Consider the following 23,102-nt stretch of genomic DNA (forward strand, 5'->3'; position numbering starts at 1 on the left):
GTGTTATGCATTGTTTCATTGCTGGTGATTTTATGAAAAAGTTAGGTCTTGTGTTGTCTTCTATAAATGGGGAGATGGTCATCGATATTCCAGCTAAGGGATCAGAGACTTTGCTGTTAATTTGGTTTGTTTTTTGTTGAGTGGATTTGATGTGATCTTGGGTATGAACTGGTTGGAATATAACTATGTTCATATTACTTGTTATAACAAATATGTGTGATTTTCTACTCCTGTCGAGGAGGAGGAAACTGGTTTATTATCTGCTAGACAATTGCAGGAATTGGTGCAAAATGAAGCACATGTATTTTCGTTGATGGCGTCGTTATCTGTTGAGAATTTGACTACAATTAATAAATTACATGTGGTACGTGAATTTCCAGAAGTCTTTTCCGATGAGATTCCCGGTGTACCACCAGAAAGAGAGGTTGAATTTGCTATTAATCTTGTCCCTGGTACCACACATGTCTCTATGGCACCATACAAGATGTCAACATCTGAGTTGGAAGAGTTGAAGAAGCAATTGGAGGATTTACTTGAGAAGAAGTTCGTGAGACCAAGTGTATCGCCTTGGGGAGCTCCGGTGTTGCTAGTGAAAAAGAAATATGGAAGTATGAGGTTGTGTGTTCATTATAGGAAGTAAAATAAAGTAACAATCAAGAACAAGTATCCACTTCCGAGAATAGATGACTTGATGGATCAATTGGTGGGTGAACGTGTGTTTAGCAAGATTGACTTGAGATCAGGTTATCATCAGATTAGAGTGAAATATGGAGATATTCAGAAAACGACTTTTTGAACCCAATAGGGGCTTTATGAGTATTTGGTGATTCCTTTCGATGTCACTAACGCGCCGAGAGTATTTATGGAATATATGAACCGCATCTTTCATACTTACTTAGATCGGTTTGTGGTAGTATTCATTGGCTATATTCTGATTTACTCTAAGTTGGAAGAAGAACATGTCGAACATTTGAGTATGGTATTGTAGGTTTTGAAAGATAAGAAACTATATGAAAACTTGTCCAAATGTTAGCTTTGATTAGAGAAGGTTAATTTTCTTGGTCATGTCATTTTAGGTAATGGCATTGTTGTGGATCCATCCAAAGTAGATGCAGTGTTGCAGTGGGAAGCTCCAAAATCAGTCACGGAGATTAAAAGCTTTTTGGGCTTGGCTGGTTATTATAGGAGGTTTATCGAAGGCTTTTCTAAGTTAGCACTTCTGTTAACACAGCTGATTTGCTAAGTTAAAGCGTTTGTTAGGGATATTCAATGTGAAGAAAGTTTTGCAGAGCTGAAGGAGAGATTGACAACGGCTCCGATTTTGATATTACCTAATCCTGAAGAATATTTTATTATGTATTGTGATGCTTCTAAATTGGGCTTAGGTGGTGTGCCTATGCAGAATGATAAGGTGGTAGCTTACGCATCGAGACAGTTGAGGATTCATGAAAGGAATTATCCTATGCATGATTTAGAACTAGCCGCAGTGGTATTCATGTTGAAAATTTGGAGACATTATCTTTATGGTTCTAGATTTGAAGTATTCAGCGACCATAAGAGTTTGAAATATTTGATTGATCAGAAGGAGTTGAATATGAGGCAATGCAGGTGGTTAGAATTGTTAAAAGACTATAACTTTGACTTGAATTATCTCAATGACAACAATAAGACTAAATCTTTTACTTATCTCAACAAGAACAACAACATAAAACCTTTAATATCATCTTAACAATAACAACAACATAAAAATTGCAATCTCAAATCTTAACAACAAATACAACAACATTAAACCTTTAGGGTTTATGGTCACAACAACAACAACAGTATAACATGAATGATGAAAATGTTTCATGTACCAAAAATGTGATAAAAAAGTCAAAAAAATGAGTTTCATATTTCCTTCTTGCAATTTCGTGTTTTCTTTCCTAGTTTCATACGAGTTGGAGAAGATATGATGGAGGTTAGTGAAGAAATGGTGTTTCGTACGTTTACAAAGATGGAGTTTTGCTAGGGAATTATTTTATTCTTAAGGAAAATAAGCTATAACTCGTTTATGTCATTTGTTTTAGTGTAAAATAAAAAAGGAGTTGACAAACTTTTCACCTCAGTTTGTTTTACCAGCCATGAGGAAAGATAATTTGTTTTAATTTGAAATTAAAAAACAGAGTGAAACAATTGTTCAACTCGGTCAGTTTTACCTACTTGGGGAAAGGTATTTTATTTTAATTTTAAATATAAAAAAAAAGGAGTGGAACAACTTTTCACCTTAGTTCGTTTTACCAACCATGGGGAAAGGTTGATCAATTTTGTCTATAAAAGTTCTATGTTCATTCACCTTTTCCCTAAACTTAACTCATTGTGCCTCCAAATTTCATCTTCCATTAACGAAACTATACTTCTCGCCTAAACAAAACTCAAAAACATAATTTATTTCATAAACCATACTAAAAAACATCAATTCTTGTTGTGTTGTTGTTGTTGTAACACTAACTTTGAAGATTTGGCTTTGAAGATGCGAAAACAGTATCTTGTAAATTTTGGTTTGAAGAATAATGTTTTGTTTCACTTTGTCAAGTAAACGATATACTTGAACCATAACATAGATCTTTCAAGCCAAAATGTTTTAATGATAGTTAAAAATTGAGAAGATATTGCAACCTAAAATAAAAATGATGAATGGTAAAAAAATAACATTGGAAAGGAAATAACACATTATGTTGTTTCCTTTTAATTTTTTGCTCATTCATTATTTTATTTTTTGCAATATAAGTTATTTGTTCTCATAGTTGCTAAAACTGACCTAGGGGAAAAGTGGCTTAAAAATGAATAAATATCAAAACGGCTAGTGTTGGAATTCAAAGTGTGTCTCTGAGGTACACTTCCTCGCAGTTGTTAAAGATGACCAAGCAGAAAAATAATTTAATTTTAATTTAAAAACAAAAATAAAAGGAACACACCACTTTTGTAATGAATAAAATACAAAAATGTGGGTGTTAGGATTCGCAGTGTGTCCCCGAGGGACCTTTCCCCACGGTTGGTAATATTGATTGAGGTGAAAAGTGGCTTAAAATTAAAATGAATGAAACACGCCTAATGGAATATATTTTCATCGGTAGATAACTGAAGTAAAAATTCGTTAGGAAATCTATAATTTGATGTAGTGTTGGAAGAAGGACAAGATACCAGGACAACCGATTTTCAATTTCTGGTAGTCCCTTGCAGAAGCATTTATAACTTCATTTTAGGAAGACCTTTCTCATTAACCTAGGATGTAGTAACATCCTTAGTATATCTCAAGCTATAATACCACAACATCAACAACGAGTAGGTAACAATAAGCATTGACCTATCTGAGTTGAGGGGGACCTATAAGGCTTCGCAACAAGACCAAAAAGAAGGTGAAAGAAAAGCTATGAAGATCAATGTAGCCTCCCTGGTCAGGGAGTTGTGAAACATGGCTATCCTCCCCCTACAGATAAGATGGGTCACCTCTACCAGACGAATACGATAGATGGTCTAAGTGATATCGAAGCCAACCACCATGTCCTTTGTGACCAATAATTAATGGCTATGTTGCTTTGTTATCTTAATTCAATTATTTTGTAAAAGCAATGACACACTATTATAATGTATCGTGTTGTTCAATTAAAGAATGAACAAACTTCTACTAAATTGTCTATTTTCCTTGTGATTATGAAAGGTAACGATGAGTCTTAGGTACGACCAAAGAGATCAAAGGCCCATCATCACAAAGACTCAGGACATGCTAACACAAATGCCAAAGGAGTAAGACTAAAGTAATCAAAACCTCATGATGTTAATGCACACGCAATGAAAGCGGGTCACAAAGTGGCAAATATTGGCTCACCTCTATTGGCAGCTACTCATATGTCAACCTCAAACCAGATTTTTACCTGGGGGAGAGAAAAGGTATCGGCCCTTGGCTGGGCACGGTCTCTAGAGACATCCAATAAAACTTCAAGCACAACCTCCGAGGGAAAGCTACATCATAGAGAAACAAACTTTGAATTGAAAGAAATACAATGTAAACAAGTAACATTGGTAAGTAACGAATTGAAATGTACATTATCAACATAGCTATATGGCAAAGGAGTTGAAGAACATGGCTATCCGGCCCACTATACAGGTAAGACATGTCACCTTAGCCAAATGAACAAAGTAGCTGGTCCAAGTGAAGTCGAAGCCAACCACCACGTCCTTTGTGGCTAATAAGCATTAGCTATGTTGCTTGGTTATCTTAATTCAATTATTTTATAAGAAAAATGACGTACTATTAGAATGGACCATGTTGTTAGATTAAAAAATAAATAAATTTCCCCCAAATTATCTCTTTTCCTTGTGATTATGAAAAGGGGCGACGAGTTTTGGTTACGACCAAAGAGATCAAATACACATCACAAAGACTCGGGGGTGTTGTTACAAACTCCATAGACATACAACTAAAACAATCAAAACCTCATGATGCCAATGCACACAGGCAAAGAAAGCGCGCCACAAAATGGAAAAATACCAGTTCACCCCCTTTTTGCAGCTAACCATACGTCAACCTCGAATCAAGTTTTCACATGGGGGAATGGAATGTGTATCGATCCTTGGTTGAACATGGACTCTATAGACATCCAATATAACTTCTAGCACAAACTCCGAGGGAAAGGTATGTCCCATAGAAACAAACTTGGAATTAGAAGCAATACAATGTAAACAAGTAACATTGGCAAGTAACAAATAGAAATGTACATTGCAGGATAAATCGATAAATTTACTCACTCATTAGATTAACATACGCAGGGGTACAATCACACCAGTAAAAAATAAAGGGTGAAGACTAGTCCACCAAGTAAACCACCTATTCGTCTTTAATAGCTTGGTTGAGACGAACTTACTCTTGGGAGATCGACTCAGTAGGATAAAAATGTTCCACCTGTTTCAAGGTATTTTCAAAAGAGTCATGGAAAATAGAGTAACTTTTTTCAATGATTTAACTAGCTCCTTGGAAAAAGAAAGGTTCTTGTGGTGAGTTTCAAGAAGTCGTCATCAACTTTTTTCTAGACTTCCTGAGACTCCTTTATATACTTTTCAAGCTTTTCTTTATTTTTCCGGGAAGGATCCAAGAATTGGGTTGCTTTTTCTAGAGCGTTCTCCACCTTATATAAATATGTTTGAGCTTAAGCCAGAGCCTCGATTTTCTTATTCACATCTCGAACAAGCAATTTCACATTCTCGACTAGAGTGTCAGAGTATTTAAAGTGCTACACAATAGCCTATTTATCTAGAAACAAGACAGAAGCTCCATAGATTTTTCCCAGTATTGATTTTGTTTAATAATGTGAGTGTTATCCCGTCCTTTAAACATCACATTGTCCTGTGAAAGACTGTCGACCAAGAAGATTTCCCCTGTCTAGTTACTTCAAAAGCCAATACGACAGATACTCGATGGATATGATAGGCCAACTATGTTACTTCGTATGACAAGCTTCTTCGAAAAGAATTAAAAAATAAGTGCAACCTACTTCAGAGATTAAGGATCGGAACATCCTGGTCGTTCTCGGGCTAGGCCAAGCTAGCAACACAGAAGACGGCCTTGCCTAAATCGAAGCGAGTTCTCTAGTGAATCTAAGTCTGGGACATTTTGTAAGCAGACTCTCAACATGAAACTCTTCAAGTTTAGGACTAGTGTCCAAACCTCCCACAACATTCGAGTGCGGAGAGGGTAGAATATAATCTATCACGGTCCAACCAGGCAAAATCCAAACTTCCACTTGCATATGGGGATAAGTAATCTAAACAACATGACCGAACTATGTACCCTAAGTAGAAACTCCCCTAGTTGATGAGGTACATGAAATATTTTCCTGAAGAGAGATAGCAACAACAGCAATCTTTGATATTTTGGTTAGCAAATGATGTATGCATGATGATTATGATAATGATGATGATTCTACTTATTTGAAATGGGGTGGGATCCTAGTGGTCAAAAATTGGGGTACAACAATTGGTAATAACAGTGAGATAGGCGTATGCCTCGACAAGTTTTGTTGTTGTTGAGTATGTGATGTTGCATTCATCAAGTCACATACATTTGCATATTTTGGATGGCCTGGATTGGCAAATTGTGATGAAGGCTTATGCCTTGTTGGATGCCTCTATTAATTGGAAATTAGCGACGGGGGATGAAGCTCTGGGTACCACATGCATGTGCATTGTTAGTGTCTCATTCTATATTGCATGTGTATGAATTTATGTGACGTGTTGTGACTTGAGTTGTGACTTGAATTGTGACTTTAATTGCTTGTTGAATATAATGATGTGAAATGAAGTGAATGTGTGATATTAATATTATGATGCGGTGATTTTATATAATCTGATCTATTATATTATTTATCATAAACCAAATTATATGGTTTGATATCTCACCCCTTCTGTTTGAATGTTACCCCTATGTTGGTAACGCGCAGGTTAAGAAGATTAGTGCGCTTTTGGAGTAGTTTGGAAGATGTTAATCTTCCGTTGCTTATGTCGAGTCGGGTCATGCTCTGATACGTAACACTCGAGGAGGGGTGAATGTTTAATTTTTTCATAGTTGAATCTTAGTTATTGTTAAAGTATTTCTAAAGGATAATTTTGAGTAATGATGAACGAAGTTGCCATGTTGACTTATAATGGGATACATGTTTTTTATGTTGGATGTAAAATGTTTTGATAACATGAATAGGAATATTTTCCGCTATGTATTAGAATGCGTAGTTTGGTATTTATGAAGTTTACTTTAGTTCATCCAAACATAAGTGTTATGTATCTATTCAATTAAAGCGAGCATGTTGTTTTATGATTTTTGTTTTTGTGAAGTGTAGCTTCCCATGTATGAAAGAAATTTTATAACTTTGATTTTTATAATATTCACCGGGTAGAATTGGAGAGTTACAATCGTAGGTCCACCTTTAAGGAATTTATCTACTTTGGTTCCAATTTGCTATCATAGTGGTCCATAAAGCAAACCGTGGTTGCTCGTTCAAGTGTTGAGGCTAAGTATCACAATATTTCCCTAATAACTATTGAACTCTTGTAGCTTTAAACTTTGCTAACTTAGTTGAAAGTTTCTTTCCTTTCTCCATTTATATACTATGATAACCAAAGCACAGTTGTCATGGCACACAATCTTTTCCTTCATGCTCACAGAAAACATAGGAAGATAGTCTAAAGGGGGTGAATAGACTTTTGAAAACAAAATCAACTATTCTTCAAATGAGAATAAATGGAGGTTTTTCAGAGTTTGTGCCCAGAAGTACTAAACATAATCATGTTTATCACAGCGGAATACTAAACATCATCAAATACAACCAAATGGAATCATAATTCAACACCAAATAAAATGGATAATTTCATAAAAACTCTATAACTATCGTTCCCCAGTGTTACAGATCAGAGCATGACCAACACGACCCAACATAAACGGATAAACTCTATGAGTCATCCTCACCAAGCACTAATGTCGCTACTCCTCAATCTGAAAATGACAACATGTAAGGGTGAGTCTCATTCTCAATTAGTAAATATTATGCAATTCATAAGCAACAAGCATCATAATATACCGTTCACCCAATTATACATGTTCAGATTCACATCCATTATTAATTCACACAATAATAGATTACAACACACACTACAGAAATCCATACAATCATATTATGACAGAATGCATATGACACAACTGACACTATGCATGTGGTACCAATAAACCGTGGAATCAATCCACCTAACCAATCTACGCCTCATCGAGATACGGCCCACCGACACAATTTCCACACAATGGGAAATATGTCCACCAACGATCCACTCATCAACTGGATCCATCATCAAATGCATATGAATGAATGAAACACACATAACATACTTAAAACACACCGAATCACGATGAACAACTCATATCAACACCACATCACCGAATAAGTATGTACATGTTTTCAACATCATTCAAATAGTCATGCATTCATCACAATCATAATAATAATCACAACCAATTCATCATCACATCAATTACATTGTTACACCTATCTCATATGCACACAATGTCAATTTTCATCAAGTAATTAAATCAAGCTTTATAGAAATAAAGTCGGCCACTGCCTACATTCATCATTCATCATATAAAACATTTAATTACTTGCACAACACCTAGAACGGCACTAAAAACGGACCTACAGTTTGAAAGTTACGCATTTTTAAAGAAATGTTCCGTCACTAACAGCACGCGGCGCCAACCAAGTTCGCGGCGCGGAACGAGAAAAAGTTACGCCTTCGCGGCGCCAACACATGGACGCGGCGCGACCTGAGCGTATCACAACTTCTTGGAATTCTGCCCAACAGTTCGCGGCGCAAAAGAGGTTCGCGGCGCGACCTGAGCGTATCACAACTTCTTGGAATTCTGCCCAACAGTTCGCGGCGCAAAAGAGGTTCGCGGCGCGACCTGGCGATTTTGCAGAATTACGGGTCTGCGTTCAGACTCTGCGATTTCACATCCTTTTCACCCAAAAACGATTCCAGACATCACATACAGGCATATAATCATCACACAATCAATTATACACCATAAAACATCATTATTAGCCAAATAGTTCACACCATCATCATCAATTCAATCCAAATGAGAGTACTCTAACCTAACAATCCAAATATAGAATTGAACCAAACCATACATCAATCTACCTATTACCTAAGATCACATAAGAGATACTAAAAGGAAGAGTCCCCCCTTACCTCGATGAATTTCTTGAATGCTCTCCTTCCGGTTTCACGTTCTTGCCTCTTTCTCTTCTCTTGCTCTTTTCACGTGTTCTTCTTTTCTCCCGAAATGGTTCCTTTTTCTTATTTTATGAAAAATAAAATAAAATAAAATAAATTAACCACAACTTAGTAAAAGGCCTAACTAATTAGCACCCCTCTTTTACTATCACCACACCATAAGCCCAATAGCTCTTACTCCCTCATTTTCTAATTAAATCCAATTTAAATTCTCAAATTCCAATTATTTAATTTAAATCCAAATTAATTTAATAAACTGAAATTATGGGGTGTTACAGGTGCAAGTTGGAGGCAAATGGGAAACCTAAAAATGTGAAAAAGGATGCAAAATTTTTAAAAAACAACAACCTGTGTCGACATATGTAAGTCATGTGTTGACCTGTATTAATGCATGTGTCGACCTGTATCAGGTTATGTGTCGAAACATTCAAAAATAAGCTACATGATTTAAAACTTCAGCACATGTGTCGTCTTGAAAATCATATGTGTCGACACATAGAATTAATTTCTTCGGTATGTGGGAAACCTAAAAATGTGAAAAGGATGCAAAAAAATTTAAACACAGCAACATGTGTTGACACATGTAAGTCATGTGTTGACCTGTATTAATGCATGTGTTGACTTGTATCAGGTTCTGTGTTGACACGTTCAAACAGAAGCTACATGCCTTAAAACTCCATCACATGTGTCATCCTGAAAATCGTATGTGTCGACACATAGAGTTAATTTCTTCAGTATGTTTCGACCCAAGAAGTTGTACGTGTCGACATATTCATATAGAAGCTACAGGCTTTAATATTGCAACATATGTGTCAACCTATAAAAGGTATTTATTGACACATTGTCAGCTGGGGATTTCGACGGACGAAAGGAGGTTTGTCGAAGGAAAGATATTTTGAAGAGAGACATAAAAAATGGCTCTTTGAAGGATATTCAAAGTACCATTTTGGTGTAAAGTGGGTTTTACTTTGTCGAAAGATATTCAGAGTGAATATTCTCGAAAGGGTAAAGGACTTAGCGTATTTTCGGAGCATTTCGAGAGCAAGCTTTGACAGCCACATTGGTTGGATGTTGGCGCCTCGATGAAAGGAGATTCAAAATTCAAAATGATCTATCTTATCCAAAAGGACACGTGGAAGCCTTAAGTGTAACAGCTCGATTTTTATTAGTGTTTTTATTAATTATATTAGTAATTATATTATTTGGTGTTTTAATAATTATTTATTTATTTAGTTATAATGTGATATAATAATTATTTGAATCTTTGATTAGGTATGTAATTGTGTTATTTAGGTTAATTGAGTTATTAGAATAATATAACTAATTGAGCCTAATAAGTTAAATAAGGATTTTGGGGAATAATTGGGTTAAGCCCAATTAGAGAGAAAGAGATAGTAAGAAGAGCTAGGTCACTTGTCATAACATTAACTTTTGGAGAAAAAGAAGAGTAGAAGAGAGAAGAGAAGAGGATTTTGGGAGATTCTTGAAGATAGGAGGAGATTAACTTGAGGTAAGGGTTAGAATCCAAGTTCTTATAGGTTTATATGATTGGGTAATGTTGTGTATGCTTTTTATTCTTCAATTTCATGAATTTAGAAAATGTTAGGGTTTATGTGAAATCAATTGGATTTTGTGATTTGTTCATGTTCAATGTGTTGTATGGATGATCCATTGTTAGGAACATGTTTAGGAACCTTATATGTGTGTTAAATTGCTTTCAATTGATGCATAAATGGTGTGTGGGTTAGTGGGTGTTGCATGAGGGGATTAGGGAAGAAAATGGGGATTTATGAGTTTTTACGCAGTGTAGGTCGACCTACACAGAAGCCTGAGTCGACCTGAGCAACCCAAAAAGGCAGAAAATCCACTTTCCTTCAGCGTGCGTCGACCTGTAGAATTCCTTGTGTCGACTCATGAGTCGACCTGAGCTAACCTAAGAGGGGTAGAAAACATCCATGCGTCGACCTATGAATCCCTTGCGTCGACCTGAAGATTTCCAATTTTTGGCAGATTTTGTAAAGACCATAACTTTTGATCCGTAACTCCGTTTTATGCGTCGTTCAAAGCGTTAGGAAGCTAATGAGATTATCCATATGATAGGATAGAGTTGGTTGATGTTGAATGGTTTAATTTTGATGTTAATATATGGATAACATGTGATTTACTTATGTGTGCATTATGAATTAATGACTTGTGACTAATATTCATAGATGTGTTAAGTGATGTGATTTCCATGATATGTTGGGATGATTATATATATATATATATATACTATTTGAATGTGTCTTGTTGATAATGATCATTTAAATGTGTATGTAACGGGATGTGGAGTGAATAATGATGATGCTAGAATTGAATACATGTGATTATTGATGTGTGTTGAGTGATGCATTGTTTGGTATTGAATTCATGTTGTGTATATTATGCAATTTTGGAAAGATGTGATTTTGTAATTTAAGAGATAGAGATCGTCTTAAATGCATGAGTCTTGTTTTGTTGCACACTTACATAAGCATGAGTCTTTGAAAGTGGCAATGTCGGGTAATCTCGCGAAGATTATTTGCTTGTCCCAAATCTAACGCCGAATGGGATTTGAAAGCTTAAAGCCGTATGGAGCTTTGAGGTGGTTATCTAGTCTATAGAGGAAAGATAATCGGCGTGACCAGAAATGATAATGGATGGGATCCACATGCATATCGCATTGAGTCACACTTGAGTCGCACATGTCGGTGTGAAGTGTTGTTGCTGGTGTGATTTATGTGATATGAATTGCGTGAAATGATGTTGGTGGATATGCATATATGTGTATTTGTGATTCATTTGATATGAATAGTTGTTGTGTTATGAATGTGATATATGTGATTGAAACATATGTGATGTAGATGTGAATTTATATGTACTAATGATATATGTATATATGTGTGGATATGTGAATCATATTTGATTGACGATGATACATGGGGTAAGAGAGGTGATTACATGTATTGTGATATTAATGACACAATTCCAATGATGTAAATATATTCTATGATATTTTGTGAAATGGGATAGAGATGAATATGTGCATTTGGTGATATATGTTCATACTTGCGATATATCAGTGAATCTTGTACATGTCTATATATTTGGAAAAACATGTATATGTGATTATGTGAAGATAACTTGATTTAGAATGTGGTTATGTTTGAATACAATTGTTACTTTGTGAATGTTGTCGAAAAGGATATGTACTTAGAATCTATATGTTGGTGAAATATGATTATGTACATTGCTTAGAAATCATGTTTGATTATGTGGAATTGAATGAGCTAGGTTGTATGACATGAATATGTGAATCTTGATTAATTGTATATGATGCATGTTTATGGGAAGAGTGAGGAATTCTTGAAATATATTCTTGTTGTGTTTTACATTTCCCATATTATGTTTATCTATAATAACTTGAATTCTCACCCTTCTGTTTGAATGTTATCCTTTGTTGGTAACGCGTAGGTTTTCGAGGATAGTGGTGCTTCGAAGGAGGCTTAGCTTAGAGATTTAGATCTCTTGTAGAGTGTCGTGACTAAGTAGTCATTTGTGCTCTGGTCATATGTAACACATGGGATATGGGTTTATATTTTTATGACTCGATGTTATGAGATATTTGTTTACTCATATTGTATTCTGTATTTGATTATGTTATTTTGTTGATGAGTGGCATTGAGCCGAGATGTTGAGACATGGTGGATGATGTATGAGAATCATCCGATTTTACCATTTATTTGATGAGATGATTATTCCGCTGTGATTTTGCATATTGTTTTGAATCCCGTGTTATTTGGAAATGACCATTGCATGTTTAAAGATAAAATGTTGTTTTATTTTGAAATATGTGTAACGCCCTCGTGAGATGCATGCTTCTTTACTCTGATTTATGCAAATGTATGCCTTATTTGTTTAGTATAGAATTGGGGGTGTTACTTTAAGGATCGAGGGACATACAAACGGAGAACGTCACATTCCGTGAGGAAAAGGCCGTTAGGGTCGAACTAGTATAAATTAGAATCTTACCGTTGGATTTTAGTGTGTTCAAATCTGTACAAAACTCAATCATACTCAAAGTATCAAAGCCTATTGAGAAACGAATGCTGAGAATGTACGTATGAACTACCAATTTATGTTAATCGAATTACATTACCTTTTACCAGTTTATATTTATTTCCAATAAAGTCTTTTATCTTTAATAGAGTCTTTTATCTTTCTTTATCGCTTTCGAGTCAAAAAACCTTTATCATTTCTGCATTTCGTTTATCTTTCAACTTATTTTCTTTTCACTTACAAATTAAACACAAAATCAAACCAAGTATGAGCACAATCCATATATCAAAATATCGAAACTTAGATCATGTCCTAGGATCAATCTAGTCGATCCTGCGAGCAACCAAGATATTTGTTATTTTGGAGAACTAGCGGTTGTTTACTAATTTTCACGATAAACAGACATACACTTGAGTTTTAAACAAAAAGTGATTTTTGAAGCTTGCAATTGATTTTTATTGCTATGTAATTCATTTTTTTATGCATGATATCTTTTCCAAACATGATCTAGGTGCATTATAATATCCCCAATGTTAAAATGCACATGATGACTCAGAGATACCGTTGAATATACATAAATGCTAAAATTTTCCTAGTTTTGACATCATTCAAAACATCTAATGGGCAAATGCACTCACAATTGTGATGATTTTTGTGATTATTTTGGTGTTATGATGTGTGGATGAGAATACTTGATATGTTTATGTTGTTGTAATTGGTGTGTGATGTTGTTAGTTAATCAACTCCAATTGTCTTTCACCGCTAATTATTGAATTGTATTCCCACCCCTTCTGTTTGAATGTTGTCTTTACGTGGACATCGTGCAGATATTCAAGAGTAGATCTTGCGGAAATAAGTGGAAGCCAACTCATGAAGTTGCTTATTAGTTTATTGTTTTATTTAGTAGCGTTTTGCTCTGATTATGTAACGTCGGGTTGGAATCACTTATTTTATTCCTTATGTTTGTTATGTTGAAGTCATAAGACTAATTTCGTTGTTGAGCATTCTTAAGCTATTGAGTTGATTGATTACAACTCATATTTTGTTATTAAAGTTAAAGGTTGAGACTAAACGTGATTACTTACTTTATCTTCCTTAATTGTTGATGATAATTCCTCTGCGATGATACTTTAAAATGAGAGTGTGCGATGACAGGTTATGAAATGTCTTACCATATGAATATGTGATACCGGTCAGATAAGTTGGATGTCGTGTAAACATCCTAAGTAAGCTTCAGATGAGTTGGACGTCGTGTAAATACCAAATTACAAATTTAGAAACTATCATGTTGAAATTCGTGTTACGAAATAGGGTGTGTGTTTTTTATGTGTGACAACCCTATGTGGTTACATTTATAATTAAATTATGCGATATTTCATATGCGAGATTTAGGGTATTCCAATAAAGACATGCAACCAACTCCCCTAAATATATGCAACTATAAAATTGATTTCTTCTTTATTATGGAGAAGATCTTGAACAAGTGAATGGAGCTCTTCATGTGACTGATGATTGGCAAAAAGTTGGTATTTTTGCCAAGCCCCTACGTGCTGTTAATCAATGTATGTTAAACCCACCTTAGTCTTAAGTGTGTGTTGGGGGAGGGTTGTAAAAGTTAAATGTTAAAAAACTTAATTTATCTTTATGATTCTTAGAGTTGTGTTAGCTTGGTACGGTTGCTACAAATCTCTAGAAGTTAGTTATAATATGTTGTTAAGGGTGTAGTTTAACCCTTAGGCAATATTTGGGAGTTTGCAGGGGATGGGAGGGGAAGACTTTCAAAAACAAAATTTTAAAAAAATATAGGAAAATATTTGACATTTTTTTGAAAAGAGTCATTATTATTATTAAATTTTTAATTTTCAAAATATTATGACAACTTAAAAGATATTTGGAAAATTTATATAAACCCTTCAAAACCCTCCTTCCCAAAATCTTGTCTATAATGCAATTCTACATCACGTTTATCATTTATAAAAGTCACATAATAACTTGATGTAATGTTTTATCTAAAACTATATTTCTATCTAACTAATTAATTTCAAAATATTTTTTAATAGTTTCTTATAATTTTAATAATTTAATAATAAATTTTCTTAAAACATTTATTTATAATCCTATTAGAAACAATTTATTACCAACTTAACGTACTAAAGCAGCATTGAGTAAATGTGAAGGATCAATCTTCAAATAAACATTCAGGGTGGTTGACCCTAAATTTTCAATACCACCGACATACGAAGCATTAAAGTGTACAAGGAAATTGCAATAATTTATAAACAACAACAATGTAAACCTAGATCATAAAAGATAGTAAAATCCACATTTACAGAATTATGTCCTATAGTCACAAAACAGCATCACAGCAGGCTTTCGTGTGTAATCTTATAATACAGAACCAAGAACAACGAAAGGGAGAAAATGTGCGCAACTGTTTCTGGTTTCTTTACCAAATTTTCCCACTCAGCTCATAGTTTAGAATCTGAAATACTGAAGTTTCCAAGGTAGATATTGACAGGAATCTTGACCATTGCAGAGCTCAGAAAATATAAGAACCAGCAAGAGAGACAATTAGGATCTGCAGGATGCTAGAGTGATGCCACCGCAGCAAGCAGCAATTATTAAGTAAAGGACTAATACAATCAAGCCCGTCAATAACGCCCTGTTATATATCAAAATTTATACGGTCAAAGCAAGGATAGGACAAAAATGCAAAAAAAATAAATCCAAAGAACTTTTGATACTCCAGATCAATAATTTATACTTTCCAAATATATATTCCTTATATTAAGGAAAGAAATTTCACTCACAAGAGTTTGAAATTTTTCATCCAAAGAGCTCTTCGAAGGCGCTTGGATTGCTTCCTGAAGTGAAATGAACTGTCTTGCATTGTTGCTGTCTTGTCAACTAGAAGTTCAATGCGGTCACCTCTCTCCAATATTTTCTCAATATTATCCACCATGATAGTGTGTATCTGAATGATAGAGTGAAAATTCTAATGTTATCAACTATGTCATAGGACTTAAACAGCCTTACCATATGCAAGACAAACATTAACAACTTAAGTGACATTTACAGCATCAGAACAACTTAAAATCTCATACGCTCTTCAGAAGCTAGCTGCAGAATAATTGACATATGATGATTTTCCGAAAGAAAAAAGGGACACAACTTCGCTAGTAAGTATTATTGGCTATGGGTATCACTCGATGGGATGAGTGATGCTTTTTATAAATTATACCACTTTGGCTGTCACTCGCAGTGCATACCAAGGAATATGGTAAATTTAACAACAGAAAATAGAGTTTCATATTAAACTAACAAGAGCACAACTTTCCCTATCATACCATTAACCTTGATCAGCTTATGTTCTCGTTTTCTAAATGTCTACTAAATAAATAAAATGATGGGGCGGGGATACATCAAAAGACAGAATGAGGGATAAAGATTTCTTTGGAATTACTTGCCTCGCCAACTTCACTCCTCACGCGATTGAGGGTATCAGCACTGGAATTACTAGAAAAAAACTCCATTTGCTGATGCAAAACCCTTGAAAACTCATCATTCATTGCATAAGCTGGTGCATAATTGGCAACTCTGCTGTAGTTCTTCATAAACCTCATTTGGATATCTTCCAAGTATGAGAAAGGGATTCTCCCTGGATAAATAAAAAATGGGACATAGTAAGCATATGAAAACAGTAACAAAGAATGGGACAGAACAGTAAGTTCTTGCTTCATAACTCATCGACTACAAATTTGCTAATGACCGTTAGTCCATGTTCATGCAGAGATAAATACACTAATCCTATAAATCAATTTTTGAACTGATTGGTTTTCACAAACAAAAAAGAAAGGAAAATTCCTAACAACTTGGACAAGATTAAATTGAAGGTAATAATTATGTAGTCAATTAAGAAAAAAAAACAAAGCATGTCTTCTCTGATAATAGTTTATAGATAGGTGGAGTGGAGCCTCAAATGAAGTTATAGATCTACCTACCAAAAACAAGCATAATATTACTACTAGTTGACAGAGTCTAGGAATAATTATAGCTAATTCCATTATTGGAATAAAAATGACCTTGTTGAAAGTGAGATGCGTAGCTCAAAAGGTATTTAGATCTCAAGAGTCAACATAAAGCATTATATGAATGTTATAGCAAATCTTTTATTATGAATTAGCTGGAATGACACTTATGCAACAAGTAATAATAGATGATTTGCTACATATTTGACTTGCTAAACAGGCTCAACCAGGATTACCCAAGAAAGGCAAACAATGAAAACCTAAGAGCTTGCCTGATCTATTTGTGTTTTATAGAATATTTCACATAATACAAATACCAAAAAATATCTGTTAGATGAGTTTTATTTAGAGAATAAATTTATAATAGTTTGAGGACTCTTCCAGATATGGTGGTCATGGTTTGAAGTGAGTTAAGAATTATTCGAAACAAGTGAAAGAAAATATAAACTAATAAAACAGGTTATCAACTTATAACCTGACAACAAAATATGGAAAGGAATTCCAATTTGTTTGGCTAAAAAGTAGGCATCAAATGATCAAATGGATATTTTGGTTTTTTTTAACCAAAAAAATTGTTTCAGAAAAACAATAATCAAACTGGCCCTTAATTTTCTCACAGTGAAAGAAGCAAACTGTTCAAATTAAGGGTGGGTTTTTGTTTCAAAAAACTTGGAAATAATGCCAACATTTTTCCGTTGGAGGACAACTAGAATTCTTATACAACTTCTCAATGAAACCTGCTTTGATGCAGTAAGATACTTGCATATGGGAGATGGCACTAGGCTTCTTCCTGGGTTTGGAAACCTTGTTGTAATTAACTATTTTGTTTGACTACCCAACAACAGGACTTCCTCTAATTTCAGAAGCTGAAATACCACATATCAAGAATCAGTTTAAGTCATGTCTAGGTTTGGTAGGGTATTGGGCATCATAACATTTTGCACAAAGAGAGTCTAGTTTGGAACATGTGTTGAAAACTCACATGATAACAGTTCTAGCTAAATTTTACCAATACTCAAGATAAAATCTTATGGATCATGCTCACCCAGTGTGTAATCTGTATTCTCATGGTCTCATCAATATTTTGGATGAGGTTCACGCAATCTATTGCCTTAAGTTTAGGTAGTATCAATTAGAGGAGACAGATATAAAAGTATTATTAAGACAGATACATATGTTATAAATATGTCTTTGCATGCCACATGCTCGGTTAGGTATATCTAGGTTGGTCTACATCCCCTAGCTCTAAGCCTAAAAGGTAAAGCTAACGAATCGGTCTGAAATATAAGGATGGTCTACATTCCCTCGAGTTCCAAGCCTAAAAGGTGAAAAAGTTTAATATAAGCCCAAAGCTCAGTCTGCAGTGTCTGGAGAGTCCAGTTCTTATAGTTATCGATGGTTCACATACTCCGCTCGCGACAATTTCCTTAATGGAAAAGTGTCATTCAAAAGCAGTGGCCGCATCAGACATGGTGCCACATCATGTACGCAATATGCCAATTGAATGAAGCCTCAGCTTCAAACGCTGTTGCATAATTTGCATTATCAATGGAGAAAGTCATACCACTATCACTATCAAGCACGATATCAGTCCCAAACACTCAACAGAAGCCAGAAACAACCTTCAAGAAACCTCTCCGCAATACAATTGAAACTCACCAACACACAGTTGATTTTTAATTCACAACAATTGTATAATCTTTAGAAGTTTAAACAAAAGAAATTAACCAAAGAATTCAGCCAAGCAAAATTACTCTTCCTTAAAAGGAATTCAAACTGGAGAATTGGATATTGCAGCGATTAGGTCAAAAACAGTAAATCAAGAAAACAAATGAACGGCGACTACTCACTTCCGAAGGTGTCGTTGGCCATACAAAGGAAAGCGAGGCCATCGGATCGGAGTATGTGAAAGATATATCTATCTTGAGAGAAGCAAAGTCTGGAATCCGATTCAGTTGGAAGCTTCTCGAGTAAGCGACGAGCGACGGCGCCTGTGTTACCGGTGACGGCACTGAACTCCGCCAAAACCACCGTGCCTCTGGCAACCAAAGCATAGAGGATCGCCATCGGCAAAAAGAATTTCGTCTGCTAGAAGCTAGATCTTTGAGATTGTTTCCATGGAAACCGGAATCGGATTATACTGTGCGTTCAAAACAAACACGTTGAAATCGTAAGTTTTTATTTTTTATTTTTAAATTTTATGGTTTGGTTTGCGATTCTGAGAGTGGGCTACACACCGGTGTGTCAAAGGGGATCTCGCTGTATTGGTGGGACTGGTTGATAGAGAGGGAGTATGGACAACGCACGTGATGCTGTTTACTCGTTATTGGTTCGGGATTTCCTTTTTCTTTTGTCGTGTAAGATGAGATATAAAAAAATCAACATTTTTTTTTTCAAAAATCAAAATTTATATTTAAAATTTTATTGGAATAGTCCAAAAGAAAAAAAATTAGAGAATATCTCATTTCCCCTCTTGATTTTCTTATGTATCTCGTGCAACTTTAAATATGTCCTCTATTTTCGTAGATGCATATTCGGAAGCACTTTTTTTTTGCCAAAAGTTGAATTTTTCCGTAGGTGTATCTATGAAAGTATTGTAAACTAGTGAACGTTGGAGAAAGTGGCAAACTAATTCAATTCAGGGAGTATTCCGTATGTACATCTACGAAATGACTTAGCGCTAGAATGTTCCGTAGATGCGCCTACGTGTCTGTGCTGTTTTTTCCAACAGTCTCGTAATTTTGTGTTATTTATGTTATTGCTTACAAATAGGTATGGTGCACTCCGATAATATCTCAAGAGAATTAATTCATTCAGTCAATGTTTCACCGGGTAGTCGTAAAGGCGATCGGTGTCGACGGTGACTTTAATAACAAGCAAGAGTTTGATGATCGCAATAGCATGCTCACATGGATTCGTAGGAATGCAACTAACATTGGTCTTGGTGCGGTAATAGGAAGATCAGATAATGGTACGACAAGAAGAAACGCGTTCGTAACAATGTTGTGTGAAAGAAGCGGGAAATATCATCCTCCTCTAAGGAAGTTTAAAAGAGCGACACGAGTACTAGAAAATGCGAGTGTCCATTTAAAATTTGTGGTTAGATGTTAGCTAGCAAGAAGTGGAAATTTAGTGTTATTTGTGGCTTGCATAACCATGACTTGTGTGCAAAATTACAAGGTTATCCTAGTGTATGTCGGCTCAATCGGAAAGAGAAGACATTTATTAGTGACATGTCCTTGAATCTTGTCCAACCGAAAAATATACTTGGCACATTGAAACGGAAGGAACCCGACAACGTATCATATATAAAGTAAGTGTATAACATCTGGTACCGCAATAATAAGGTGGTTATGGGAGATAGAAGTGAGATGCAACAACTATTGAAGTTGTTGGATGATAATAAATACGTGTCGCATTACAGAACCTGCGATGATGGGGTTACGGTCCGAGATATTTTTTGGACTCATCCGAATTCGATAAAGTTGTTTAACATATTCCCGATAGTGCTCCTTCTCGATTCTACCTACAAGACCAACAAGTATAATCTTAGGTGTTACATCCACCGAGAAGACATACGCCGTTGATTTTGCTTTTTTGGAGTGTGAAAAAAGGACAATCTTAGGTGGGCATTAGAGGTGTGTCGGTCACTTTTGAAGGAACAAGTCGAGATGCCTAAGGCGATTATTACGAACCGTGATACCGTGTTGATGAATGTGATGGCAAAGGTATTTCCTTCTTCTAATGAGTTACTTTGTCGATATCATATAACATGTAATGTGAGAAGTAAGGTTAAACCCGCGGTAGGGAAGAAACAAGTAGAGATCGAAGATGGAAAATTGATGAAGCCTGGTGTGATTGTTGAACAAATAATGGATGTATGGAGTCGTATTGTAAATTCTTGGACAAAAGAATTATATCTTGATTCCGTCATTCAATTTCAGAAAGTGTGTGAAAAATATCCTGATTTATTAAAATATGTTGAAAGCACTATTCTTGATAAGGTGAAGGAGAAGGTTATTTGTGCGTGGACTGATAATGTATGACATCTTGGGAATACAACCACCAACAGAGTTAAGTTGGCACATGCTAGTCTGAAAGATTGTTGGTTAATAGAAAAGGTGACTTGTGTCAAGATTTGGATTGTGTAAATCTCATGATTAAAAACCAACACAATGAGATACAAACCATATTTGGTCGGAGCATTACGGTGTTGGAACATCAATTTAAGGACAACATACTTTATTCTCAATTGATTGGCAATGTGTCTCGGGCCAGGTTTAACTATATTTTTCACGAGGCCAAACAAGGCGAAGTTGTAGGTTCTGATAGCGCAAAGTGTGGTTGTACTATTTCTAAAACCTATGGTCTCTTGTTATTGCTAAAAAGATGAAACTAGGTGAGGCAATAATAATGGACGAAGTTAACCCTCATTGGAAAAGACTTAGTTTTGATGATGATGGTTGCATCGAAGGCGAATAATCGAATATCTTTGTTACTTCTGAATTGGAACCGATACGAGATAGGTTTTTGAAAACCGATGACAACATGAAACTCCATATCAAAGAACAATTGCGGAAGATTGGATATCCCGAAACAACCCATATGAAACTGCCTTCTCAATCGATTAAGACAAAGGATGCACCAAAGAAATTGAAGCCTACACCTAATGACAACTCGACTACTCGGGCTCCTTCGTATTGTGAACATGCCGATAAACTTTTTCCCAATTCACTGACTCCAAAATCTCAAACAAGTTCAAAGAAAGAAGCTCGCATAAGCAAACCGCCTCCGACACCTATTCCGTCGAAAATTCCAATTATCGAAGAGATGCCTATTCCACCGAAAATTCCATTCAGCGATAAAATGTCAGTTTTTTATGCACAAATACATTGAGCAGATCGTCAATGTTGCAGGAGACGGTAATTGCGGTTACCGGGCCGTCTCGGTGTTGCTTGGTAATAGAGAGGATAGCCATACGCTTGTTCTTCATAAACTTATCCAAGAGTTGAAGACGCATAAAGATTCGTACACACGGTTATATGGTGACGAAGTTAAATTTGAAGCGGTTAACGAAGCTCTTGGTCCTTGGTTGGGCGCTTACGCACTGATGTCAAAAATGGATGAAATTCCTGGAAATGTGACATCTTATTGCATGCGCGTATGATAGGGTATGCATTAACTTGACGCATTATGGTTTTTCGGAAACATTTTTCCTCCTCCACACCGCAGCACCTACAAATCCAAATGATCGTATCATGTGTATTGAATGACTTTTAAAATCGAGTCATTTTGTGCAAGTTTACTTGAAACCGGGATGCCCCATACTACCTACGTCACCGGAATTGGCGCTTCATCATTCTGAATATGCCGAGACATGACTGGATATTTTTGTTGATAGGATGCACAAATTATAAAGATTAAACAACATCGAGAAGGAAGCGAATAAGGAAAAGTCAAAATTGGAACCACCAATAGATTTAAACGATGATAGTTCTTTTGATGAGTTTTGTAGTTTCAAAGTGTATTATGGACTGCATTATAATTTTGTTCTGCTAAATAAACTAACAGGGAAATTTTCGTAGATGTATCTACGGAAGGATCAAAATTTGCAAAATATGGGTATTTTCCGTAGATATACCTACGGAACCAAAATATATGAGTTGCTTCCGTGGATATACATACGGAACATTTTGTGACAGAAAATAGATGGTCCATATTAACTTAAGTTTTCTATAAATTTGGGGTTTCTAATATTGTATTTCACACAAACACAAAAATGTCTAATATGAGTACAATGTCCATTGGTATGTCACAAGTGTCTCCTACTCCGATAGTAGAACACTCGGGCAGCCATTCAAACTCAACGAGTACACCTCGCTCGATGTTATATTTGACGGAATTCACTACCGCCTATCTTACGGTGACAAACGAGAGGTTGTGAAGCTCAAGTATCGTTCACATTCATTTGATAATAGAGGGAACATCGTTTACAACAACTTTGAGCTCAAGAACCGAGCAGATGTTTTGGCAATTTGGCAAACGTATTTTGGTTTCAAAGAGAAAATCTCGCTCGAGTTCGTAGCTACAGTGCAAAGAATGGTCGAGCAAATCTTAGAGATGTCCAAGCATCCACCGGACTATTGAAATGTAATGTTTAATTTGCTGTTAAAATTA

The 23,102-nt window shown here is 35.4% G+C and overlaps 1 protein-coding gene across 1 annotated transcript; it reads right to left on the reverse strand.

The window, feature by feature from the left end:
* Positions 1-15,058: 15,058 nt before the first annotated feature.
* On the reverse strand, positions 15,059-19,222 carry LOC131601823 (vesicle-associated membrane protein 714-like). The gene is made up of 4 exons (XM_058873716.1): positions 18,776-19,222; positions 16,365-16,555; positions 15,708-15,871; positions 15,059-15,559 (listed from the first exon to the last, which is right to left on the reverse strand). Exons 1-4 carry the CDS (start codon positions 18,990-18,992, stop codon positions 15,469-15,471), a joined length of 663 nt encoding a protein of 220 aa, XP_058729699.1. The 5' UTR covers positions 18,993-19,222; the 3' UTR covers positions 15,059-15,468.
* Positions 19,223-23,102: the final 3,880 nt, after the last annotated feature.

The sequence above is a fragment of the Vicia villosa genome, linkage group LG5, assembly GCF_029867415.1.
Source record: "Vicia villosa cultivar HV-30 ecotype Madison, WI linkage group LG5, Vvil1.0, whole genome shotgun sequence".
Taxonomy (NCBI): Eukaryota; Viridiplantae; Streptophyta; class Magnoliopsida; order Fabales; family Fabaceae; genus Vicia; species Vicia villosa.

Bases quoted from the DNA above. Each gene is read 5' to 3' on its own strand.
- LOC131601823 (XM_058873716.1), bottom strand. From the start codon at position 18,992: ATGGCGATCCTCTATGCTTTGGTTGCCAGAGGCACGGTGGTTTTGGCG. The intron at 15,872-16,364 runs GCAAGTAATTCC...TCTATCATTCAG, and splicing joins TGAGGAGTGAAGTTGGCGAG to ATACACACTATCATGGTGGA. The intron at 15,560-15,707 runs GTGAGTGAAATT...GATATATAACAG, and splicing joins ATGAAAAATTTCAAACTCTT to GGCGTTATTGACGGGCTTGA.